Source organism: Mycteria americana, chromosome 6 (genome assembly GCF_035582795.1).
Source record: "Mycteria americana isolate JAX WOST 10 ecotype Jacksonville Zoo and Gardens chromosome 6, USCA_MyAme_1.0, whole genome shotgun sequence".
NCBI classification, from domain to species: domain Eukaryota; kingdom Metazoa; phylum Chordata; class Aves; order Ciconiiformes; family Ciconiidae; genus Mycteria; species Mycteria americana.
Window position 1 is genome coordinate 12,679,372 of NC_134370.1, and position 19,885 is coordinate 12,699,256.

Sequence of the window (19,885 nt, forward strand, 5' to 3'; positions counted from 1 at the left end):
GGGAAGAAGGAGAGGCTGGAAGGAAAGGAGACTCAGATTCTTGAATTTTCCCCCTGTGAACAGGGCTGTTGTTGAACCAGTGTGTGTTCTTTAAAACCATCACTCTTGACTCTTTTCCCTTTGGCAGACCAGTGGAAGAGGATGTCCAAAGCCTTGAGAAGTGCTGGCCACGACCTTGTGCCTGTCAAAGAAAACCTGATCGATACAATCTGGACAGACTGTCCTCAGCGCCCCTGCAAGCCTCTCATCACACTTGACCTGAGTTACACAGGTGAGAAGCTTAAATCCAGGTGCTGTTTCTACTGCCGTATCCCCCTTTGCTTTCCTCTTACAAAGTAGTGAGAAAAACACTACTGCAGCGCAATATGATCCACTATGAATAGGTCAAGAAGGTGATCAGACCTCAGCTAATGACCCCTTTGTCCTCGAAACTTCAAATACCCATTTGCTAGAGGCTAGATAACTTCAAAATCCATGGATGTCTGGAGGGCAGCTCATTTGAGATAGTTCATATCAGTTATTAGAAAGGAGTGAGGAACAGAAGCACAGTGTGTTTTGAGTACCTCCAAAATCCAGTGCATTGGTCTGTGTCTACATCTTCGTCCCCAGTAAAGTTGGTGACTGTAGCTTTTCATACTGTGTTTTGCAGGGGTCAGTTGGAGAGACAAAATTGTAGCCCTCCGTTCAAAAATGGCTGAGAGGAAAGTCCTGTGGTTTGTGGTAACAGCCTTGGATGAAGTAGCATGTAAGTCTTTGCATCTCTTTTCTCAGTTCTTCCTACAAAATAAATGTCCTTCCTGCCTTGGAAAGGAAGAACCCTGCCAGGGTGAGAGGCACTTACGACAGCCAAGGTGTTTGTTAGAGGTCAATTAACTTGTATGAAGTGCAGTGGCGATAACAGGTCACAAACAGCAAGCCTGTATTTCTATACAGTCCCTTACTACACGAATACAGTTCCTTAGTACGTTTTTGGCCCAGGAAACGCAGCTAATCACCACCTTTGAAAAACAGCCCAGGCAAAGGGAAAGGAAGGTTATATATAAAGCCTGAGGCACTTTGAAGTTTGAAGACCTGTGAGATTTTCTGGCTGTAAAATATCCTGATGCTGCCTCACCCTATGGGAAGATGGAGACTGTTTTCTGCTGTGGAGGCTGGGCTATAAACAAAGCAATGCAACATTGTATACATAAGACAAGGGTGGGGTACATGGCATTTACAGTAATCTTCCTAATTGTCACGACTTTTTAAGTCAGTCTCTACCTGTCCAGTGTTTGGCAAATGCTTTGGTTAAAACAAGTAAGTCAGGGCTCAACATGTATTTCCAGATCATTTCGACCCAGGGTCCCACTAGAGAGTCCCCTCTGTGTTTGGAGCCCCAGGATGACTAGGTCTCCACACCCTGGCTCCCAGCCCAGTGTGCAGGAAGGCAGAATGGCCAGAAAGAGCAGTGGTTTCCCCGGGACTGTTGTTACTAGTGCTGTGTATCCTTTGTGCAGAAATCACCAGTGCGCAGACTGGTGTGGTGGGAACATAGCACTGGCAGGGTGTGAGTGCTGCCTAATGCCTGTGCCCCGTGTCTGGTCTGAAAACCTAGAAATGAAGGTGGTGTGTTCCTAGCCCCAGCACTGCCAGTGCAATGTCTCTGGCGCTGGGTGAAGCCAGCTTGCTGAGGTCTGTGGGCTCTCCTGGATCTGGGACACGGAGCAAAGAGCTTGTTTCATGAAAGAAGTACTGCTGAGAGTGGTGAATATGACTCCTCCCTGGGGAGGCCTGCGTGAGCATTGTGTGTCTCACCTTTTCAGGCGCATCTCCAATTAAATTAATGATAAATTGGTGCCCTGAGGTGGTTTCAGATTAAATGTCTCCAGCAAAGCCAAGCTTGGTTATGAACCAAGGATTTTAAGATGGACCAGAGGAGGTCATGAGAGAAGCTTATTGCCGGGTGCCTGATTGATTTCGTATCCTAAAGGGGGAAGGGGGAAAAGTTGTCTTTAATTTTATCTAATTCAATTCACTGTATTAAACTCCAGACAAGTTTCTGGGGACAGAAAGAGAGCCATGGAGGAGGCTGTTGCCTCCTTACTGCATTGGGAGTCGGCTGAGTGAGGAAGTTTGTATGCATGCAGTAGAGAGTTCTTTGTGGCTCTTTCCTGCTTTCAAGTGACCTAGTCCTTCCCTGAGGAGAATCAAACTCTATTTTTACTTTCGTGGCAGAATTTGCACAGTTCGATGAATACAGTGCTGGGTTGTGATTTAGGACATGTTGGTTCTTTTCCCAGCTGTCCTGCTGGCTGGCCTTATTGCCTTGAGTAACTCATTTCAGCTAATTGGATACCCTGGGGTTTTTATTTGACCCTAAAATCAGGAGGTTGGAGATGCTGAACATCTACTTCCCGTCTTGACTTTGCCTGGAGTTGTGTGGGATAAAATCTTCGTGAAAAAAACCCCTAAGACTATGCAGTCTGAATCTGAGATGTTGGAGGCACCCAAATGAGAGGCCTTTTTGGAGTATTTTAGTCTTACCTATTGTGTCTCCCTCTTCCCTCAAGTATCAAAAGAAGGATTGGAATTAAATGATAACTTGTAACTTCAAAGTCTTCTAGCTGTTGAGAAGTGAGCTTTTATTGCATTGCACAGACCAGAAAGGGCAAACACTACTTTTTTTTACATGTACCCTTGTCTTTTTTGCCTGTACCTGCTTTATTCCAAGTTAGCCCTCCTTTAAAAGTTAAACCCCAGTTTCCTTGCCCGATGGGAGTGTTTAAACTGCAGTTCTGGTGCCATCTCCTGGCAAAAACTTAGGATTGCTGGAAAAGCAGCAGGACGTGGACAGCTGGGTGGGAGTTGGACCCACGGCCTGCACCCGTGACGACTCATTGCTTGACTGTGTTTTTCTGAGATTATTTTTGGCTTTCTCTAATGTTGCAAAAGATGAACCAGGACTATGATTCTTGGCGTTCTTATTTTCCAGGGCTTTTCAACCTCCGAGGCTCTGATGTTGAGTACAATCCTGTGTTTTTTGCATACGCCGTCATAGGAATGAACACAATCAGGTGCTTGTATTCCCCTCTTCTGTCCCCCAAGATGCATTTTTCTGTGGGAGAGCTGTTCTAGCAAAGAATTTGTCTTTTCAGAACGCCTGTGCTTGGGCGCTTTAATGTCCTTTCTGAGCACTTTTGTATTCAACGTTAATTACCCTCCTCCCCTGATCAGAGCTAGGGAGGCAGCTAAGAGCTCTGCTGCACTCCTCAGCACCTCGGCTGACTTGCTGGGTGACCTTGGGCATGATGGCTCACCCCTCTGTCTGTCACCCTGAGGTAATGCAGAGGGCCCTCGGAGCCCTGGTTGAAATGTGGGTAAGAGCCAACGCTGGCCCGGACATTGGAAAACTTTTCTCTAATGTCATTGATGTGTCACTTCAAAACCGCAGTGACTGCGTAGAAAAGTTTCAGGGCTGGCTTATGACAGAAGGCTTCTTTCCTGTGACTGCCCCATATAATGAGCCTCAGCAAGCACAAGTCTTTTAGAGGCATCTCCAAGCTGCTAGCTAAATGCATCTGAGGTAGAACCTGGCTGGGTGAGTACAGGTTGTATGTGAAGGTTGAGCTGAACTTTCCAATTCAGTGAAAGTGAGAACAATATGGTACTTAGAACAACAGTGGCTTTTCCATTTCCAGATGTTGCCCTTAAAAATTAGAGAATGGCCATTACTTGCCTCTGTTACTCTCTCCTGCTTGAAGCGCAGTGATGGGATGCAGCCATTTTGAATATGTCACACAAACAAAAATGCTATCAGCTCCTTTCCTCCCAGCAGGGTGGTACATCATAATTTCAAAGCAGGATTTAAGCTGTGTGAAGGCCAGTGGTTAAAACAATACGGGACAAAGTATAGTGCATAATTAACAAACTCCTTTCTCCCTGAAATGCCACCAGAATGGGTTCTCCTTCCCTCCTTTACTCCAACCACTGTCAGATGTGGTCCCGCCTATCTGCTCTGTCCAATTTGTTTCTCAGGCTCTTCATCGATGGTGACCGGATGATGGACCCAGCTGTGAGGGAGCACTTACAGCTCGACTCCACCCTGGAGCCTGAGTTTAAAATCCAGGTGATGCCGTATGGATCTATCCTGTCAGAGCTGCAGGCTGTTGGTGCAGGCCTCTCACCCAAGGAGAAAGTATGGCTCAGTGACAAAGCCAGCTATGCTTTGACTGAGGCCATTCCCAAGGTTAGTGGCCCTTGCAAGGGAAAATACTTTTCTCCTCTCTGCTCAGCGTGGTCAGGAACGGTGTTAGTGAGGGCAGCTGGCCTCAGCTTCCCCTCTGCAAAGGCTGATGCAGACTGGAGCTTGTGTGGAAGGGATCCAGCCATGCTGAGGTATTGAGGGGTTGTTAATCCTGGGGTTGCTCTCGCTGGAGCTGCCCTTCCAACACACTAAGCCGATTTACCCAAAGAATTGTCAGCTTAAGATAAGACAAGTACAGTGAGAGAGGGGAGGGAGAGAGGGAGCAGGGTGAACTTGGGTCATTCTGCCCATGACTGGAGCATCAGCCTTATGTGGACCAGCAGTAAGAGCTGGAAACTTGCAGAAAATGAAGCAGGAAAGTTGAGCAGGATTTTTGGGAGGGGGAATTTGGCTTGATATGAGTGTCTGAAGATGGTTCCCCTTACTTATTTTAGTGGCTTGAGGATATCAGGCAATATGTGATGTCCTGTACTGCAGACAGGAGGGACAGGGTGACAGAATTGTTGCAGCAGGGAACCTTGTGAGGACATGGATAACCTGCAGGCACTGGTTGTCCATGCAGTGAGTGCATCTGCTGAGGGACAGTTGTAGCATCAGAATAATTTCTGTACAGCTGTACTTGCTATATCTTACCCTTGTACTTGAACTTGGCTGTCTGGGAGTCCTGCAGTCCACCTCATATTCCAATAGTCATGAAAGGAGATACTTGGGGAAGGACACAGCAGTAACTACAGCCAAATAAACCGATTTCCATGCATCTTGTGTACATCTCTTGTTTGCTAGAGATCACATTCTCTGGAATGCCATCCAGTTTAGAGAGATATCTAGTACCTAACGGATGCCAGGAGTAAATATGTCTGGGAGTCAGGGACCAGTGGGTATTTTCCAGATGTTGCCTTGGAAGACCAGACCCACTGAACAGAATCTGTGCTTGTGCTGGGTTACCAAACAGTCCAGGCTTCCCGCCCAAGAATTGCAGGGCTCAGATGAAGGGATCGCTGAAGGAAGAACTAAATAGTAAAAGGTGTTTGGCTGCAAGTCTGCATTCACCCACCACCAGGTTTCTGCCTCCAGCAGTCAGGCAGATACCTCCTGCCTGTTTCGTGTACTGCATGGTTGTGCTGCAGGTGTGCATATGATACAGCCATACCCGTGACAACAGAGCTACCTCATGGGGCCTGAAAGCTTTTTCTGTATACAGGAATTTTAAGAGTGGCTTCAGCTTTGTGTCTTCCAACAGACAAAATCCCAAGTGCAGGGTCTGTTTGTGTATCCTCAGGCTGCCACAGTTTGATAGCAGCACAAGTCTTTGCTTAAACTCTCCAGCTCTCATGGCCAAAATAGCAGGAACCATGCATTATTTTTCTCCAGTGATGACATTCACTTATACACCTTAATAGCTTCATTGCACTTGGTGCATCAGGGCAGATGGTAAAACAAAACAGGTCTGGAAAGTTTTGTTGCTTTCAATGTATCCTTTAATACGGGACGTGGCGCTCTGTGCCTTTGCACTGACTTGATGGAAATGTGCAGTTTGCCTTGTGTGTTTTTTTTCTTTTTGTTTTAAAAACCAACAAGACATGTACGTGAGCAAGATAGACAGTTTTTTGCCCCTGCTGAGGGTGAAATCTTCTGACACTGGCAATCCATTTCTAGGCAAATGGCCTCGTAATACAGAATACTGACATTTTGCCCACTCTCTTTCGTTCAGGGTAGCAGAGAGCATAGAGTCTATGGAGCATTCAGGATAAATTGTTGTTGCTCTTTTGACTTCAGAGTAGAATACCCCTTGTAGTTGGAGTCAATGGACTAACCCCAGTTTGGGTAAGTTGCTGTAGATGATTTACGCAGAGCATCCATATGGAGAAGTACAGCAGGTCTGGCCTAGATTAAGGATTGTAATGTGTTGTAGTGACTTTATTTACCCAGTTAGCACTGGAAGTTTTGGCTGATACTGAGTCATTACAGTGCTACATGCCCTGTGTACACAGTGGGAGAGTCCCTGCCTCAAGGAGCTCTGTGCAATAGAAAGCAGGAGAGGAAGGACTGAAATATCTTGATTAAAAACCACTTAGAGAGTCACTGAAAGAGCCAAAGGTTTTCCAGTTCCTCATGCTGGGTGTTTTTCTCCAGCTCTACACCACTTTACACCAGCTGAGCAAGTGGCCTGGGGTGCTTTGAAGAACCCCAGTGCTGGAAGTCTGTCTCCATCAAAGCCAAATATTGACACTGGCAAAAATCCAGTCCATTATTAAATGCAGATCTGCAAACCCTTTATAGATTTGCCTACAGCTGCATGTAAATATGCTTTTCACAGAAAATTAAGAGAACCTACTAGTATCTGTAAAAGGCAAGCCAATCTAAGAATCTGACCGTTGAGAAGTTTTGTCCTGACTCTAATAAAAAGACATTCCTGAGTTTCTTGTGGCTTCTTCAGTACTTTAGTTTCTGCATAATGTAGTGTAGCTATCTTGCTATTTTTAAGAATTTGGAAACTGTAAGCCTGTAGGATTTGTGTGAAATTGGTCTTTGCTGAGGGTCTGCGAGGCCTTTGCAATGACTTTGGTGTTTATTTGTATTCTGGTGCATTGAGAATAGGAAAACAGCATGTTGCTTGGGCTGTGCTTGTGTAGGTCCTCATCCCATCTCCTGATATATAATGGGTAGAGCAGAGAACTGTGGGGCAAAATATTTCGTTTTTGTTCCTTCTTCTGATGCCAAGTGTGACGAGGCTTGGACAAGTCACCTCAGTTGGTGAATTTCTGAGGATGTGCTCAGAACCAGCCAAGCATTTCTGCTAATCTAAGGACAGCTAATGTTTGGGGAAGTGCACAATGGTAAGGGATCAGTTACTAGTTCTTAATGCAGGGCCACCCTGTCCAGGCACAGGAAGGCTTTGTCTCAAACCGCTGATGTAAGCTCCTTTCAGAAGTGGAGAGCATGTAAAGCTCAGCTTTGCAAAGGCCTTTCATGTTTCCTGGGGTCTTGATGTGTTTGTCAGAGCTGCTGATCATTAGAAGTGGTGATGCTCAGTGCTGGAGGAGCCAGAGCCTTGAGGGGCCCGCCAGGTTCAACTCAAGTGCTCAGTACCTGGGCTGGGTACCCTTTGCTCCCTGCTACCTGACGGTGATGGTCAGGTAACAAGGTGACTTTTTAGGTCTGTTTGCACAGCCTAAGTTCTACCTCAATCCCTGGGATTGTTGTTTCTCATTGGGTGTCTCTGGGCCTTTAGTATACATTAGCAACAGGAAACCAATGGCTCAGACATTGGTATATATGGTATTTAGGATATCCAAATCTTCAGCCTGCTTCATGACAAGCTATTGACCCTTTAGTTCCTTGGATTTCCCTGTGGCTGTTCTTCCTTCAGTCAGGGACTGTTTCTCCTCTTTATTCCCCGGTGCACTTAGCTGACTACTGGCAACCAGTATCTCACAACGCTGAAGGTTGAGAGAGACTGCCAAAGTACAAATTGTGGCCAGGCTGAGTTATTAAACCTGTAGGATTATGTAGTCTGACTAATCCACAAGTAATCCCTGTCCTTCTGCCGCAGGCTTACCAATACCTCACCCCATATACCCCCATCTGCATTGCAAAAGCTGTGAAGAACGCGTCGGAAACAGAAGGCATGAGAAGAGCACATGTAAGTGAAGCCTTGAGAGCCTCCTTGCACATGGCAAGAGCTTTGCTTTACGATTAGGGAAAGAAATTACATTTTCCTTTCAGTTTTAGTGTTTTGGATTAAAAAGCAAACAAGAATTTGGATGACAGGATAAAAACAGTTTTCTGTCAGACATCTACTGCTGTTGAAGCAGTTTTTTTGCTTGTTTAGCATTCCCTTGGAGTGAAGAACAACATCTGTAATAGTGTGAGGAACCAACCTTGCTCTGTTGGAAGACTGTGCAGGCTTGAGAAGTGTTGTTTAGAGTATGGGCCCTCAAAGGGATGTTCTTTCCCCTTTGCTAGTTCTGTTGTCTTTCTCAGTGGAGTCTTCAAATTGTTATCACTTGAATAAACACAGCCTAAAGAACACAGAGAAATTCTTCAACGCATGGTGCAAAACACAGGCCAAGATGTTCAGAAGCAGCCAGTGTCCTCAAAGCACTGTTTTTGTGTCATCATCATGACGCTCTGGAAATGAGGCTGATTTCCCAGGAGGCTTCATATTTTCAAGCAAAGAAGCTGCCTGTGAAACAGGTTCATGGTGGGGTTGAAGTTTTCTTGTGTTTATTTCCTGTTAATTTTCAAGCAGCAGTTTTCACAACAGGAGAAATGTGCCTGTTAAAGTAGGGCTGGTAATTCTGGACTTGTCCCATATTTTCTGCTTGCTTCTTGGGAACTGCTACTTTCTATTTCAATGCTTTTCTTTCCCTGTTAGTTAAGGGGAAGTAAAAATACTTGTACTGAGCAGAGACACTTTGTCACCTGCCACCTGAGGACAAAATTGTGCCTTGCTCTTTTACACTTGTCTCCTGCTTCTTGCCCCTGCATGCTGCAAGCATGTAGAAAAAAGGAAGAAAAATGGGGGTCATCAGGCAAGAGAAAAGCCAGAAGCTGTGTGACAGAGACCGTGTGGTGCCCGTGTGCCTGAAAGGCATGTTCCCCTGTTGCATCACCAGATGTGTCGTGTGGTTACCTTCCGTGATCTGAAATGCAAGATCTTGTGTGTTGAAGCAAAAGAGACTTGAAAGTCATGTGTGGGGTAAAGCCAGTGTTTGCCGAATACTTGGTAATTCTTCACAGTAAGATACTTCCGAGCAGTAAACCTTTATTAATGTTTGTTTAATTGTCCAGATGCATTTCCAGTGCTTGTATTAATTACAGAATGCAGAACCTGGAAAGACCTCTTAGATCATATCTTAGTTTGTGTTTCTGAAACTTGCAGGTCAAATTCGTTTGCATCAAAAACTGTTTATACTGAGGCTTGATAAATCTTTTTTCTTCTCAATTCCCTTTTCTTGTGCCTATTTTAACATAGATTAAAGATGCTGTTGCCCTGTGTGAGCTCTTTAACTGGCTGGAGAAAGAGGTAGTGTATTAATTTTTTTTAACTTGGAGATTTTATTGCTATGTAAAATTCTTCATTAGCATAAACTTTTTGATAGTCTTTATAGTGCATTTGCTAAAAGTGGGAAACAGTTGGGGTTTTATCTGTTTTTTTGGGGGGATTTCAATCATGCTTTCATCCAAGGCTGAATGAATTTTTTTTTAAAACATACTCCCATTCATTTTATACAGACCAAAGTCAGAGCACGTGAGAAATTACCTGAACAGGCTTAATAAAGTGTTAATACTGTCTTGTGCTGTTTTGCTAGTGTGAATCATGGAATAATACCCAGTTTGGAGCAACACTTTGGAATTATTCTCATGATAATCAGTGTTGTCTGGCAGCATGGACATATTTAGCTTTTATGAATGGAGAGGTGCAGTCATGCCCATGTGCAGTGAAAAGGGGTAAAGGCAAATTACTCGTGTTTTCTCTGGGTTAGAAGTACACAGTGAAGGTGCAGAGCGCCAGGTGTTACACAGCAACTTACTAAGCTGTGCTCCCTCTGTGCTACTGCATGTCTGAGTCCGCTGACTTTACCTATGGAGATGGCTTGATGACTTCCAGAAGGTGCCTTTTTACATGTCTGAGTACCTCAAGAAGTCTGCTTCAGGGGTTATGAAACCTAGCTCTTGCTCCACTTTGCCTGTTGTCCAGTCCTGGGAAAGTTGTGTCACAGGTTTTAATTATCAAATGCCTAAAGCAAAATTTAACGTCCTTTGTTTTTCCTGCAACTGCTTCCATTTCTGATTTAAAAGCATAAAAATTCTGCTAATACCATGGGCTGTTGGAGAGAACTGTTTAAGCTTAGTGTAACCTTCCTGAAGAGATGTTGCCTTGTGAGATATTACCACTGTACATATCTCAGTGAAGTTAAAACCGCACTAACTGCTCCCTGGTCACAGTTCAGCAATCCTGCTGTGACCGTCTCCGCTTCCTGCTTCTCACATGCCCTGCACAATACTGCTAGGTTTATGTTTGTCATTACTGAGGAATGAGGACAGAAAACCTGGAAAGAGGCCACCTCAAGACTGGGTTTCATAACGCACAGGCGAGGCCCAGTGCTTAAGCATATAGCGTTTTCTTTGCTTGTTGGTGTACTAATTCAACCTACATCTTTGTCCACTAGGTTCCAAAGGGAACAGTAACAGAAATAATTGCTGCAGACAAAGCAGAGGAGTATCGCAGGTAAAAAGTAAATCCCCTGTGAGGATGTTTTCTGGGTGGCATTTTTATCCTTTGTTTTTATTTTATTCTTTAGAAATCCAGCTCACTCGCAGATATATTTTACCTGAGGACAAACCATTACTCCAGGATTTCTTTGAACACTTGAAAGAGTTGGGGAAGAATTGGGTCTCTTGGGAGATACAAGTCCCAGCCCACTGGATCCTATCCACTTTCCTTTTGAGATAGCAGTGAGAAGTGCCGCAGGTTAGGACACCTAAATACGAGACAGTTCCTTTCTTACCACAGAGGAGTTCATGTAAGAGTTAGATTTCCTCCTCTTCTGATGGCGAATGAGCACCATTTGTATGGAGGGATACTCCCATGTGTGCATCAATAGCACCTCTAAAAATGCCTTTGAGTAAATAAGTAACAAAGAAGAAATTGTTCAGGACATCTCTTCCCTGGGTGGTCTGGGTGGTGAATTTTCTGCTTGTAAGGAAAGGGTAGAGATGGAAAGCAGGTTTCCACATGGTTGGGAGGATAGGGGATGGATCTGGCAATTCTCCTACCTGAATGTGCTTGCCCAGATAGCTTTCAAGGCTAAGGGGAAGGCTGAAGTGATGTGAAAGTGAGGATGGGGCGATCCAGGTGACCCAGGTGCCTGGTGTGCTCCTCTCGCTTGTGCTGTAGTGATCACAATCTTTTCTTTCAGCCAACAGAAAGACTTCGTTGAATTGAGTTTTGCTACCATATCAAGCACAGGTCCAAATGGAGCCATCATTCACTACAAGTAAGAGAAACAAAGCTTCTCCTTTCATCCTTCAGCAAATATAGTTGGAATGAGCTGTCTAGCTTTGTGGAGTCACAACAGAGTACTCCAGGGAGATGTAGTCACTGTTGATTGCCATCTTGCTTTATTCCACGAGAGCTTCCATACTTCCTAAAGATCTCTCCCCGCTGGCAGCATGCATGTATTATGATGCTGATCTGCTCAGGGGCCATAGAACAGGGCTATTTTGGGGGCAGAAATCTGGGAAGGATGAGTATGAAGTGCAAATTGTTTAGAAATATGTCCAGGAACAGATGTTGAGGGTTTTGCTGGAAGCAACAAAGCTATTCTCTGTACTGTACTGCTATTTACTGTAGACAAATACACTCCTCAGTATGATCCCTGGCTCAGCATGTGTGGGATTTCCATCCCTGCCACAAGAAATCAGAGCCGACACATCCAAGCTTGCACTTAATGTGGTTTCTGGACTGCAGATGTGGGCTGGAGACCTTAAAACTGTGGAACAAAAACCTTTGTGTTTAACTGAACAGGCCAGTTCCCGAGACCAACAGAACGCTGTCTGTGAACGAGATCTACCTCCTGGACTCAGGAGCGCAGTACAAGTGAGTGGGATAAATGGTGCTGAACCGCTGTGTTTTCTACTCCCAGTGACCACCTGCAGGGTCAGCTCACAGTTGCTGTGGCAAGCATGCCAACGTGTAGTTTTGAGCACAGTGCCATTTCACAGAGAGCCTGTTCGTTGTATCCCCTCTGGGGGGAGTTTGTGGGATTCTGAATATAGCCAAGTGCATCAGTCAGTGGGTGACTGATCTGTGACAAGAGGCCCTGAGCTAGGCTCAGGACAGCAGACTGGGGCTGCTGACAAGCCTTGTCTGGGATAGGGGACGAGATCTAAAAGTACAGTTCCCGTCTGAGTCCCATTACCAGTGTGATGGTAGCTTTGCTCTTGTGATGGTAGCTGTGCTCTAGCTGGTGGTGCATATTTCTGTCTGTTGCAGCCCTACTCACCTGGCACATTGGTGTTAGAGCTGCAGGGAACAGGGAGCAGGCCTGACTGCCCTGGTTTAGCCTTGGGCTGCCTACACAGCAGCCTGCACAGCTCAGTGAGGCACCTACCCTGCCAGGATTTGGCTGATGTTGAGGTCAGAACAAGGTGGGGCAAAGGAGCACTGCCCTGTGGTGTTCTCTGCCTTTCCAGAGAGAGACTCAGAGGGCAGGGTTTCTCATCCCAGTGGCCACTTGGGTCTCAGGTGTGTTTTTGGGAAGGCGTCCTGTCTGTTGACTCACTCTGCTGTTTTGACAGTGCCATTCAGTGGCCTCAATCTCTGCAGCTGTTTACTGTGGAACTCTGACTCCATGGAAAATGAAAGAAGTGATGTTTTTAACCAGTGTAAATAGATGAGAAGTGGCTTGTTCAGAAAGATGCAGGACAGGCCTGGCTGCTCCTCCGAGCTGAGCTTTGTCTTTAGAGCGCTGCCTTTTTGTTATGTCAGTCAGGAAGAGCTTTGAAAAAGAACAATGCAGACATCCTTTGATAAGATTTTTACAAGGACATATCTTTTCCCTCCCCTCTGATGGCCTAATTAATGATTTTCTTACTGCCACTATGAAAAGCAGCCCTTTGAATACAATATAAGCTGGACATCAATGACACTTACCACAACATTGTGACAGGGATGCTCCACTTGTCCCTGCTGAGAAGTTAAACCGTGAGTTCTTTTTGACCATGGCCTGTGTGTGCTGGGAAAAAGTGTAGGCACAGGACTGACTGTTTCAAAGGGAACTCATTATTTCAAGAGCCTCTGTGTTTTTGACAGCAGGCTCAAAATGATATTTGTAGAAGGAACTTAGAGCCAGTTTCTGACGTCTCAGGCTAACCCCTATCCAAATGCTGGATAACTTCTAGAAAACTTAGCACAAGACATCCTGAGGATGAAAGGGGCACTATACCCCCTTACACTCCCCTTTCCTGAGCTGGTAGCTGTCATTTGTGCATAAGTATGTATTTTTAAGCTGCTAATGAATCATCTTCCATACAAATAGACTGAATTTGGCCTTCTCTGTTCTGTTTTCAGTGGGCAGGTACCACTTGCTAAACCTCAAATTAGCATCATTTTTATGAGCAGTTTAGATTCTAATTTGTGAAGAGCTTTGGGATGCTTATGGGTGAAAGATAACGTTTTGAATTGTATATCATTATTGCTACATCTGGGACGTGGGTTCAGGAATTTTTGAGATTAGGAACTGTTACATCATCAGTCTTGTGTAGCACAGAGCAGATGACTTTACCCAATTATGAGTTTGATTGGTTTGCTGCAGTGTGACTGGGTTTTCTGTGCATTCTCACTTCGTTCTTTCTTTTTCCCCCATCCCTTTGCTTCCTGCATCTTTGTTTGCCTCTGAAGAGATGGTACAACAGATGTGACCAGGACAATGCATTTTGGCACACCATCAGCCTATGAAAAGGTAAGTTGGCATCTCAGTGTGATTTGTGATCTGAACCTTATTATTAGAGATACTTAAACAAATTAGTAATGTGCCTTATTGCTATATAGTCAAAGTGCTCTATCAAGTATCATTTATTTAATAATATGTGACAGCATTTTGATAAGGACTGAAAAGGAGGCTGTCAGATTTCAGACTTCCAAAATTAAGTGATTTAGAGAATGACACCTTTCAGTCTTAAAATGCACACCTCTCATTTGCAAAGTGACATGTCTCCTCTAAGAAATAATAAAATCAGTGGGCTGAGGATAAACATTACTGGCTTGTCTAGCATGGGAGTTAGGGGGGTCTAATTTAATGCAAAGCTCAGTGTCTAATGTGAGGCTGCAGTAGTGGTTTGTGTCTAGTGTACCATGTCAAAAACCAGTTTCAGGCTTATCTGAGAAGGTCCGTGTTGGAAATTCAGCAATGTAATTTTGTTTATTTTAAATTGCTTCTTTAATTAAAACTAATTTAGTCGTTATAGTTCACTCAGTGATGAAGATATGCTGTAGGGTATGCTCAGGAGGTAAAACTACAGCCACAAAGAAAATCAGTCATGTAGGTCAGGCGAATCCTGCTGCTAAACCTGCAGTCTGAGTTTGTGACACACTCCATAATTAGCAGAGAAAGATCTTCAGAGTAATTTAAACTCTTTCTGCTCATGGTTTGCTTTGGCATTGCCAGCTGTAGGAGAACATGAGCAAGTCTTTCCAGATCCTCCACAATTTGTCAGAAGATGCAGTCTTTCTTTCCATTCCTGGGGAAGACAGAGTTTTGCCTCTCCCTGTTTACTTAATGGCACACATTTCTTTGACAGGAGTGCTTCACGTATGTCCTGAAGGGACACATAGCTGTGAGTGCAGCCATCTTCCCAAATGGAACCAAAGGTAGGTTGGTGAGTTGGAGTGTTTTGACCACAGCAGTGACCTCTGAAGAACCATTAAGTGGTCTGAGCAACGTTATGGTTGACAGGTCCAGATGTGTTAGGCAGATGTTGTTGTAACTGTCTGTGTCTGTTTCCGTCACAACATTTTGATTCTGGATTACTGATGCCTTCTCTCTTGGCATCAACCAGTGAAAATTCTGAGGCTGAAAATTCTGAGGGGGAGGGTCTGAAGGGTGTTCAGAGTGCTCTGGTTCTAGGGTGGTAGTGACTTTCATCAGTCTGTAACTCTCACAGTTAGCACTTTGACACATCTGTGGCCTTTCTGTGCTTGGAGGTTGTCTTTTTGCATTAATCACGGCCCTGTCAAGGCGAGAGGTCACTTTCCAGCTTCAAAAGGACTGGCTAATTCTCTTCCAGTTAATGTGGAATCTCTTTTATCAGTGAGCAGTGTGGGAAAATGACACACAGAGCAGCTGTTTTGATTTTGTGCAGGAGAAGCTGTGACATACATTCACCCCTCCTGAATTTGTGGTGGAGCTATTTTCTCCCTGATCAGACACCTTACACAAAGATGCCTCTTTTTCTCCAGTTTGCTTCTTGGGTAGGTGAGGAAAAAGCAGCTGCGTAGTGGTACGAGAAACCCCAACTGAAATTGAAGGGTGTCTGAACTCAGACATATGGGCTTGGTGTTCACATGCAGACAACAGAAATTCTCTGCATTCTGGTTGAAACAATCTGAAACGACTGGCCATCCTGGCAAGAAGTCTGGCTGATTAGTTCACCAAATTAGTTCGCAGGTCTTCTACTTTGAGTTCACTTAGTGCACTCAAGTGCCTTTAAGAAAGGTACTGAATTCTCTGTGGGACGTTTAACCACTAGATTCTTTCCTGAAAACCGCAGTGGAGCAAGCAGCAGTGCAATGTTTCTGTTACAGACCATCTTCTGAAGAGCTGTGTAGCAGGAGAGAGAGAGGGGGGCTCTTTAGTTGAGAAAGGGCTTGAACGTCAGACTTGCCAAATCTGCCCTGTAACTTCTAACAATCCAATGACATGCTTTCTTTGGTTGTTGGTGGGGTTTTTTTGAGGGGGTGGTGGTGTTTTTGTTTGTTTGTTTGGGGTTTTTTTGCATGTTTTCCAGGTTTGAGCCTTCAGTGTGATTATCAGCGTCTCTGAGGGAGCCTGACTTGATCAGATTCTCTCTCCATGTCGGTCTGTTTCCCTTGGCCTGCAGGTCACCTTCTAGATTCCTTTGCCCGCTCTGCCTTGTGGGACTGCGGTTTGGATTACCTGCACGGGACAGGACATGGAGTTGGTTCTTTCCTAAATGTACATGAGGGTCCTTGTGGCATTAGCTACAAAACCTTTGCAGACGAGCCCTTGGAGGCTGGCATGATCGTCTCTGATGGTATTTAGCATTGGTGATTCTCTGTGGTTACTGGGGGGAGGCACCAAGCTCTTTCAGATGCAGACGGAATAAATCTGACAATGGTGTAAAGGAAAGGTGGGATCATAACCTCTGGTCCTGTCTCCGCAGTTTGTTATTTTAATTGTCATTTAACCTCTCTAGGCAGAGACCCTCATTTTAGCTCTTTGACCTTCCATAAAGCATCTTTGCAGTCGGGTGCTGCAGGCCTGCGTCCTGCTCTCTACAGTGTAAACCTCAGCAGAGGTGTGCTGCTGACCAGCACAGCTCTGGCATGCTGCCTGCCATTCTGCAGTGGAAGAGCTGGCTATAGTACAAGGTGGACACCAAGCTTTCAGGAGCTAATCTTGTCTTTGCTATGGGTTGAGGCAGCTGTTAAATCGTTACAGGCCTTATTCTTCCAGCAGTAAATTAACAGCCTGCTGGGGTTTGCTGAGAGACTTGCATTCCTTCAGGGCTGCAAAGTCTTCTCAGGGAGTCAGGGGAGCACTCTCTAAAATAAGTGTTTTTGGGAAGGGGTTACCCACCCACCTTTCATAAAGACATTAATATTTTCAGAGTTTCTTGTATTTGGAACACATGTACTCTGTGCTCTCTCTTGACTTGCAAGGAGACTCTCTGAGCTCAAGGGCTGTCTGTCTTGTTTCTCCTCTCTGAGACTTTTGCTGTCACCTTGCTCGGGGCTTCTGTGCAGATTAAGTAGAGTCAGAAATTTGTTTGCCTCTATGGATGCCTGATGTCAAGATTGCTTAGTGACTTCAGTGGACTAAAGCCATGGAGGGGAAGTTTGGCCATAGGGAGTAAGTATTTGCACAGTGCAGCTATGTGGCTTAGTTAATTACTGTCTGTTTCTGCAGAGCCTGGGTATTATGAAGATGGGTCCTTTGGGATCCGAATAGAAAACGTCGTCCTCGTGGTCCCTGCCGAAACCAAGGTGAATGATCTGCTTGAGATGCACCTTTCTGCATGACTCACTGGTTGTAAAACTTAAAGTACTGGAACTTGAGGTGGGACCATGCTGCAGACAGTTTAATTCCTACTAAGACTCCTGGTCTCCAAACCCCTACTTTGGTGAAGACTGATTCTAAGTCTGCCTTGCTAATGGGGACACAGAAGACAGTTCTGCTTCTGCAGAGTTTCCATAGGTTGAAATGTGTATGTGAGAGTTGTTTTAAAACGTTTTCTGTCTGGATGTCAAAGACCAGAAGAATCTTTATTCAGCCCTTTGGAGTCATTGCTGTAGAGTTGGTTGATCTTCTGAAGTTGGGATTTTCTTCTCTGATAGAAAGTCCTCAGTGGCAGTAGAAACAAAACTACAGACAGATTTTGACATTATAATTGCCAGTCTGTCTGGGTTATGCTTTCAGAAATGCCAAACTGAAAATGACCATATAGTCGTCAAGCTGAGTCCTGTACAATTGTGACCTGGGACATGGCCTTTAAAAAGTGACCATTGAAAGAAATAACTAAGGTTTATATTGAGATTCTTTGCTTGAGCTGTAAGAAAAATGTTATTGTAAGTTGCTACCCTCTCATCTGAATGCTGCATGGGTTGTTCTGTAGTGATGACATGAACCCAGGAGTAAGTGTGATCTGGCTAGAGCTGTTTCTAAAAATTTACAACCCCGTTTGTCTTTCTGCTGCAGTACAATTTCAAAAACAGAGGGAGCCTGACTTTTGAACCCTTAACCCTGGTTCCAATCCAGACAAAAATGATTGATGTTAATTTGCTGACACAAAAAGAGGTAAGTGAAACAGTAAGTTTGCATTGCCTTCTTTGCACTGGAATCAGCTTGTTCTGTTCTATTTACAAGAACCACTGGCCTCTGTTCCATTTCATAGATCCAGAGAGCAATCCTGAGCAATCTGACTTAATTTTAAACTTGATCCAGCTTTGAGTGGGAGCGTGGACTAGATGAGCTCTCTGGAGGTCCTTCCAGTCTAAATTATTCTATGATGAAGGCAGCGAGGACGCCTCTGATGATGGTGTTTTGGTAGTTCCCTTGATGTGATATTTGCTGCTATCATCTCTTCTTTTTTCCTACTCCTCCCCTAATTTGCTTCTGTCAGACTATCGTGCTGTCTCCCCAGACTTATACTGATGACTGTCCCATGTTGTTTTCTGTATCTACTCGTGAGCAATTCCATTCAGCCACACCACATTCTGCAGTACATATGGACTCTGAGCAGACATCAGGGATACCTGCTCAGCAGCATTTATTTCCTGAATAGCTTCATACTCTAAACTTTCTGCTTAGGCTTCCCACTACCTTCACCATGACATGTTTCATCCTGTTTTTCTACCATACTCTTTAATTTGCCTCAATCCATTCTCCTTTTCTGAATGATAATCCTATTTGCATTTCCTTTTTCTAAGAGGACTGTGAAGAGTACAGAGATCTGCCGTAAGGTTACCTGTTCAGATCAATAGGGCAACTTGTGTCTCAGGACTGCATTGCTCAGTTACAGATTTGCAAAGCTATTTACCAGACTGTGCCAAGGTAGCTATTCTGACTTGCTAGAGGCAGTGATTTGCAGAGACTTTAAATACTTGTCAGCTGAACTGAACCTTGGCTCCTCTGAAAACCTGGGATAAATTGCTTCTTCCTACCCTCATCAAATTTACAAGTCACTTCCGTGTATTAGAGGTCTGTCTCTTTGGGACAGGATCCCATCCCAGCCCAACAGCTCAATCCCTACAAGGCCTACAAATGTCTTTGGCTGTACACAACTTGTAAGGGCACCAACTCTTCCGTGTTTATACTGAATGTCACACCCCCTCCCTTTTCTAGTGTAACTGGGTGAACGACTACCATCAGAAGTGCAGGGAAGTAATTGGAGCAGAACTGGAGAGGCAAGGCCGGCATGAAGCTCTTCGGTGGCTCATCCAGGAGACGGAGCCTCTCATCAGAGTTCAGTAGCACCACAGTTGTCTGCGGTGTGTAGAACATCAGGACCGGTCGGTGTCACAATAATCTACATCATCTTGGCCCTTGACACCACTGGGAGAACGTTCTTCGATAAACCTTTGGAAATCAGGAGGGGATTTCATGTAGTGTTTCTCTCCCCACAACATGTGCGGGTAATGTGGGGGTAAGGAGGGTTACTGTCTGAACAAATTTTTTTTGGGGGGGAAGGAGTTGAGAATAGAAAGCAAACAAAATAAATAAGCATGTTGCCTTTGAAACAGGGGTCTTATTGAAATAACGGTTCTAAGAGGCAATACTGGAAAATTTTATACTGTCTGGTTTTTCACTGTGAAAACTCAGTATTTTTGCATACTTGGGTTCCAGTTGCTAAGATGCTACCCACACAGCAGGACTGATTACTGAATAAAAGATTCCAACCCACTGTTTGCTCTGTCTGCCTTCTCTTGCAATCAGTGACGTGTTGGCTTTGACAGCTTGAAGAAGGGCAAGAACCAGATAATTCCACCTTTATGTGTGCATCCAGCTCAGACAGTGAAGAAATATGTATAGGGCTGCCCTGTGCTAGGCACTGGGCAGATGTCAGGGGGAGGCCTGACAGGAGCAGTCAGTTCTGCCTGTGCTTTGTGACAGATCGTGGCAGGGATGTGGTGACACTCAGCAGAGGTTGGTTATGTGTGCAGAGCACCCGGGCCAGTACTTCTGTCTATTGTTATGACTTACTGAGTACTTGTATAACCCTTGGCAGTGCAGGATGTGTGGGCAGTATCATGGAATTACAGCTCTTCCTGGACACAAAGCAATTATTAAGTTAAAAAAAAAATAATAATGCATACAGTGGACAAAAGAAGGTCTCTGCAGCTTTGGTTCAAAATCAGCCTGGCCTTGGCCCCCAGGAACCGTGCTCTGTGTTGCC

The 19,885-nt window shown here is 44.8% G+C and overlaps 1 protein-coding gene across 6 annotated transcripts in view; it reads left to right on the forward strand.

Annotated features, from left to right (window-relative positions):
• Nucleotides 1–19,081, forward strand: part of XPNPEP1 (X-prolyl aminopeptidase 1) — a 32,174-nt gene extending 13,093 nt beyond the window's left edge. For all 6 annotated transcript variants that reach the window (XM_075504590.1, XM_075504586.1, XM_075504591.1 and 3 more), the window contains 15 exons: nucleotides 128–271; nucleotides 650–745; nucleotides 2,972–3,053; nucleotides 4,015–4,225; nucleotides 7,797–7,886; nucleotides 9,222–9,272; nucleotides 10,420–10,478; nucleotides 11,170–11,247; nucleotides 11,778–11,849; nucleotides 13,653–13,713; nucleotides 14,552–14,621; nucleotides 15,851–16,024; nucleotides 16,900–16,976; nucleotides 17,689–17,787; nucleotides 18,835–19,081. In XM_075504590.1, coding sequence (XP_075360705.1) covers nucleotides 128–271; nucleotides 650–745; nucleotides 2,972–3,053; nucleotides 4,015–4,225; nucleotides 7,797–7,886; nucleotides 9,222–9,272; nucleotides 10,420–10,478; nucleotides 11,170–11,247; nucleotides 11,778–11,849; nucleotides 13,653–13,713; nucleotides 14,552–14,621; nucleotides 15,851–16,024; nucleotides 16,900–16,976; nucleotides 17,689–17,787; nucleotides 18,835–18,963 — 1,493 coding nt within the window. In that variant the 3' untranslated portion in view covers nucleotides 18,964–19,081. The remainder of the gene's footprint in view (nucleotides 1–127; nucleotides 272–649; nucleotides 746–2,971; nucleotides 3,054–4,014; nucleotides 4,226–7,796; nucleotides 7,887–9,221; nucleotides 9,273–10,419; nucleotides 10,479–11,169; nucleotides 11,248–11,777; nucleotides 11,850–13,652; nucleotides 13,714–14,551; nucleotides 14,622–15,850; nucleotides 16,025–16,899; nucleotides 16,977–17,688; nucleotides 17,788–18,834) is intronic.
• The last annotated feature ends 804 nt before the right edge of the window (nucleotides 19,082–19,885 follow it).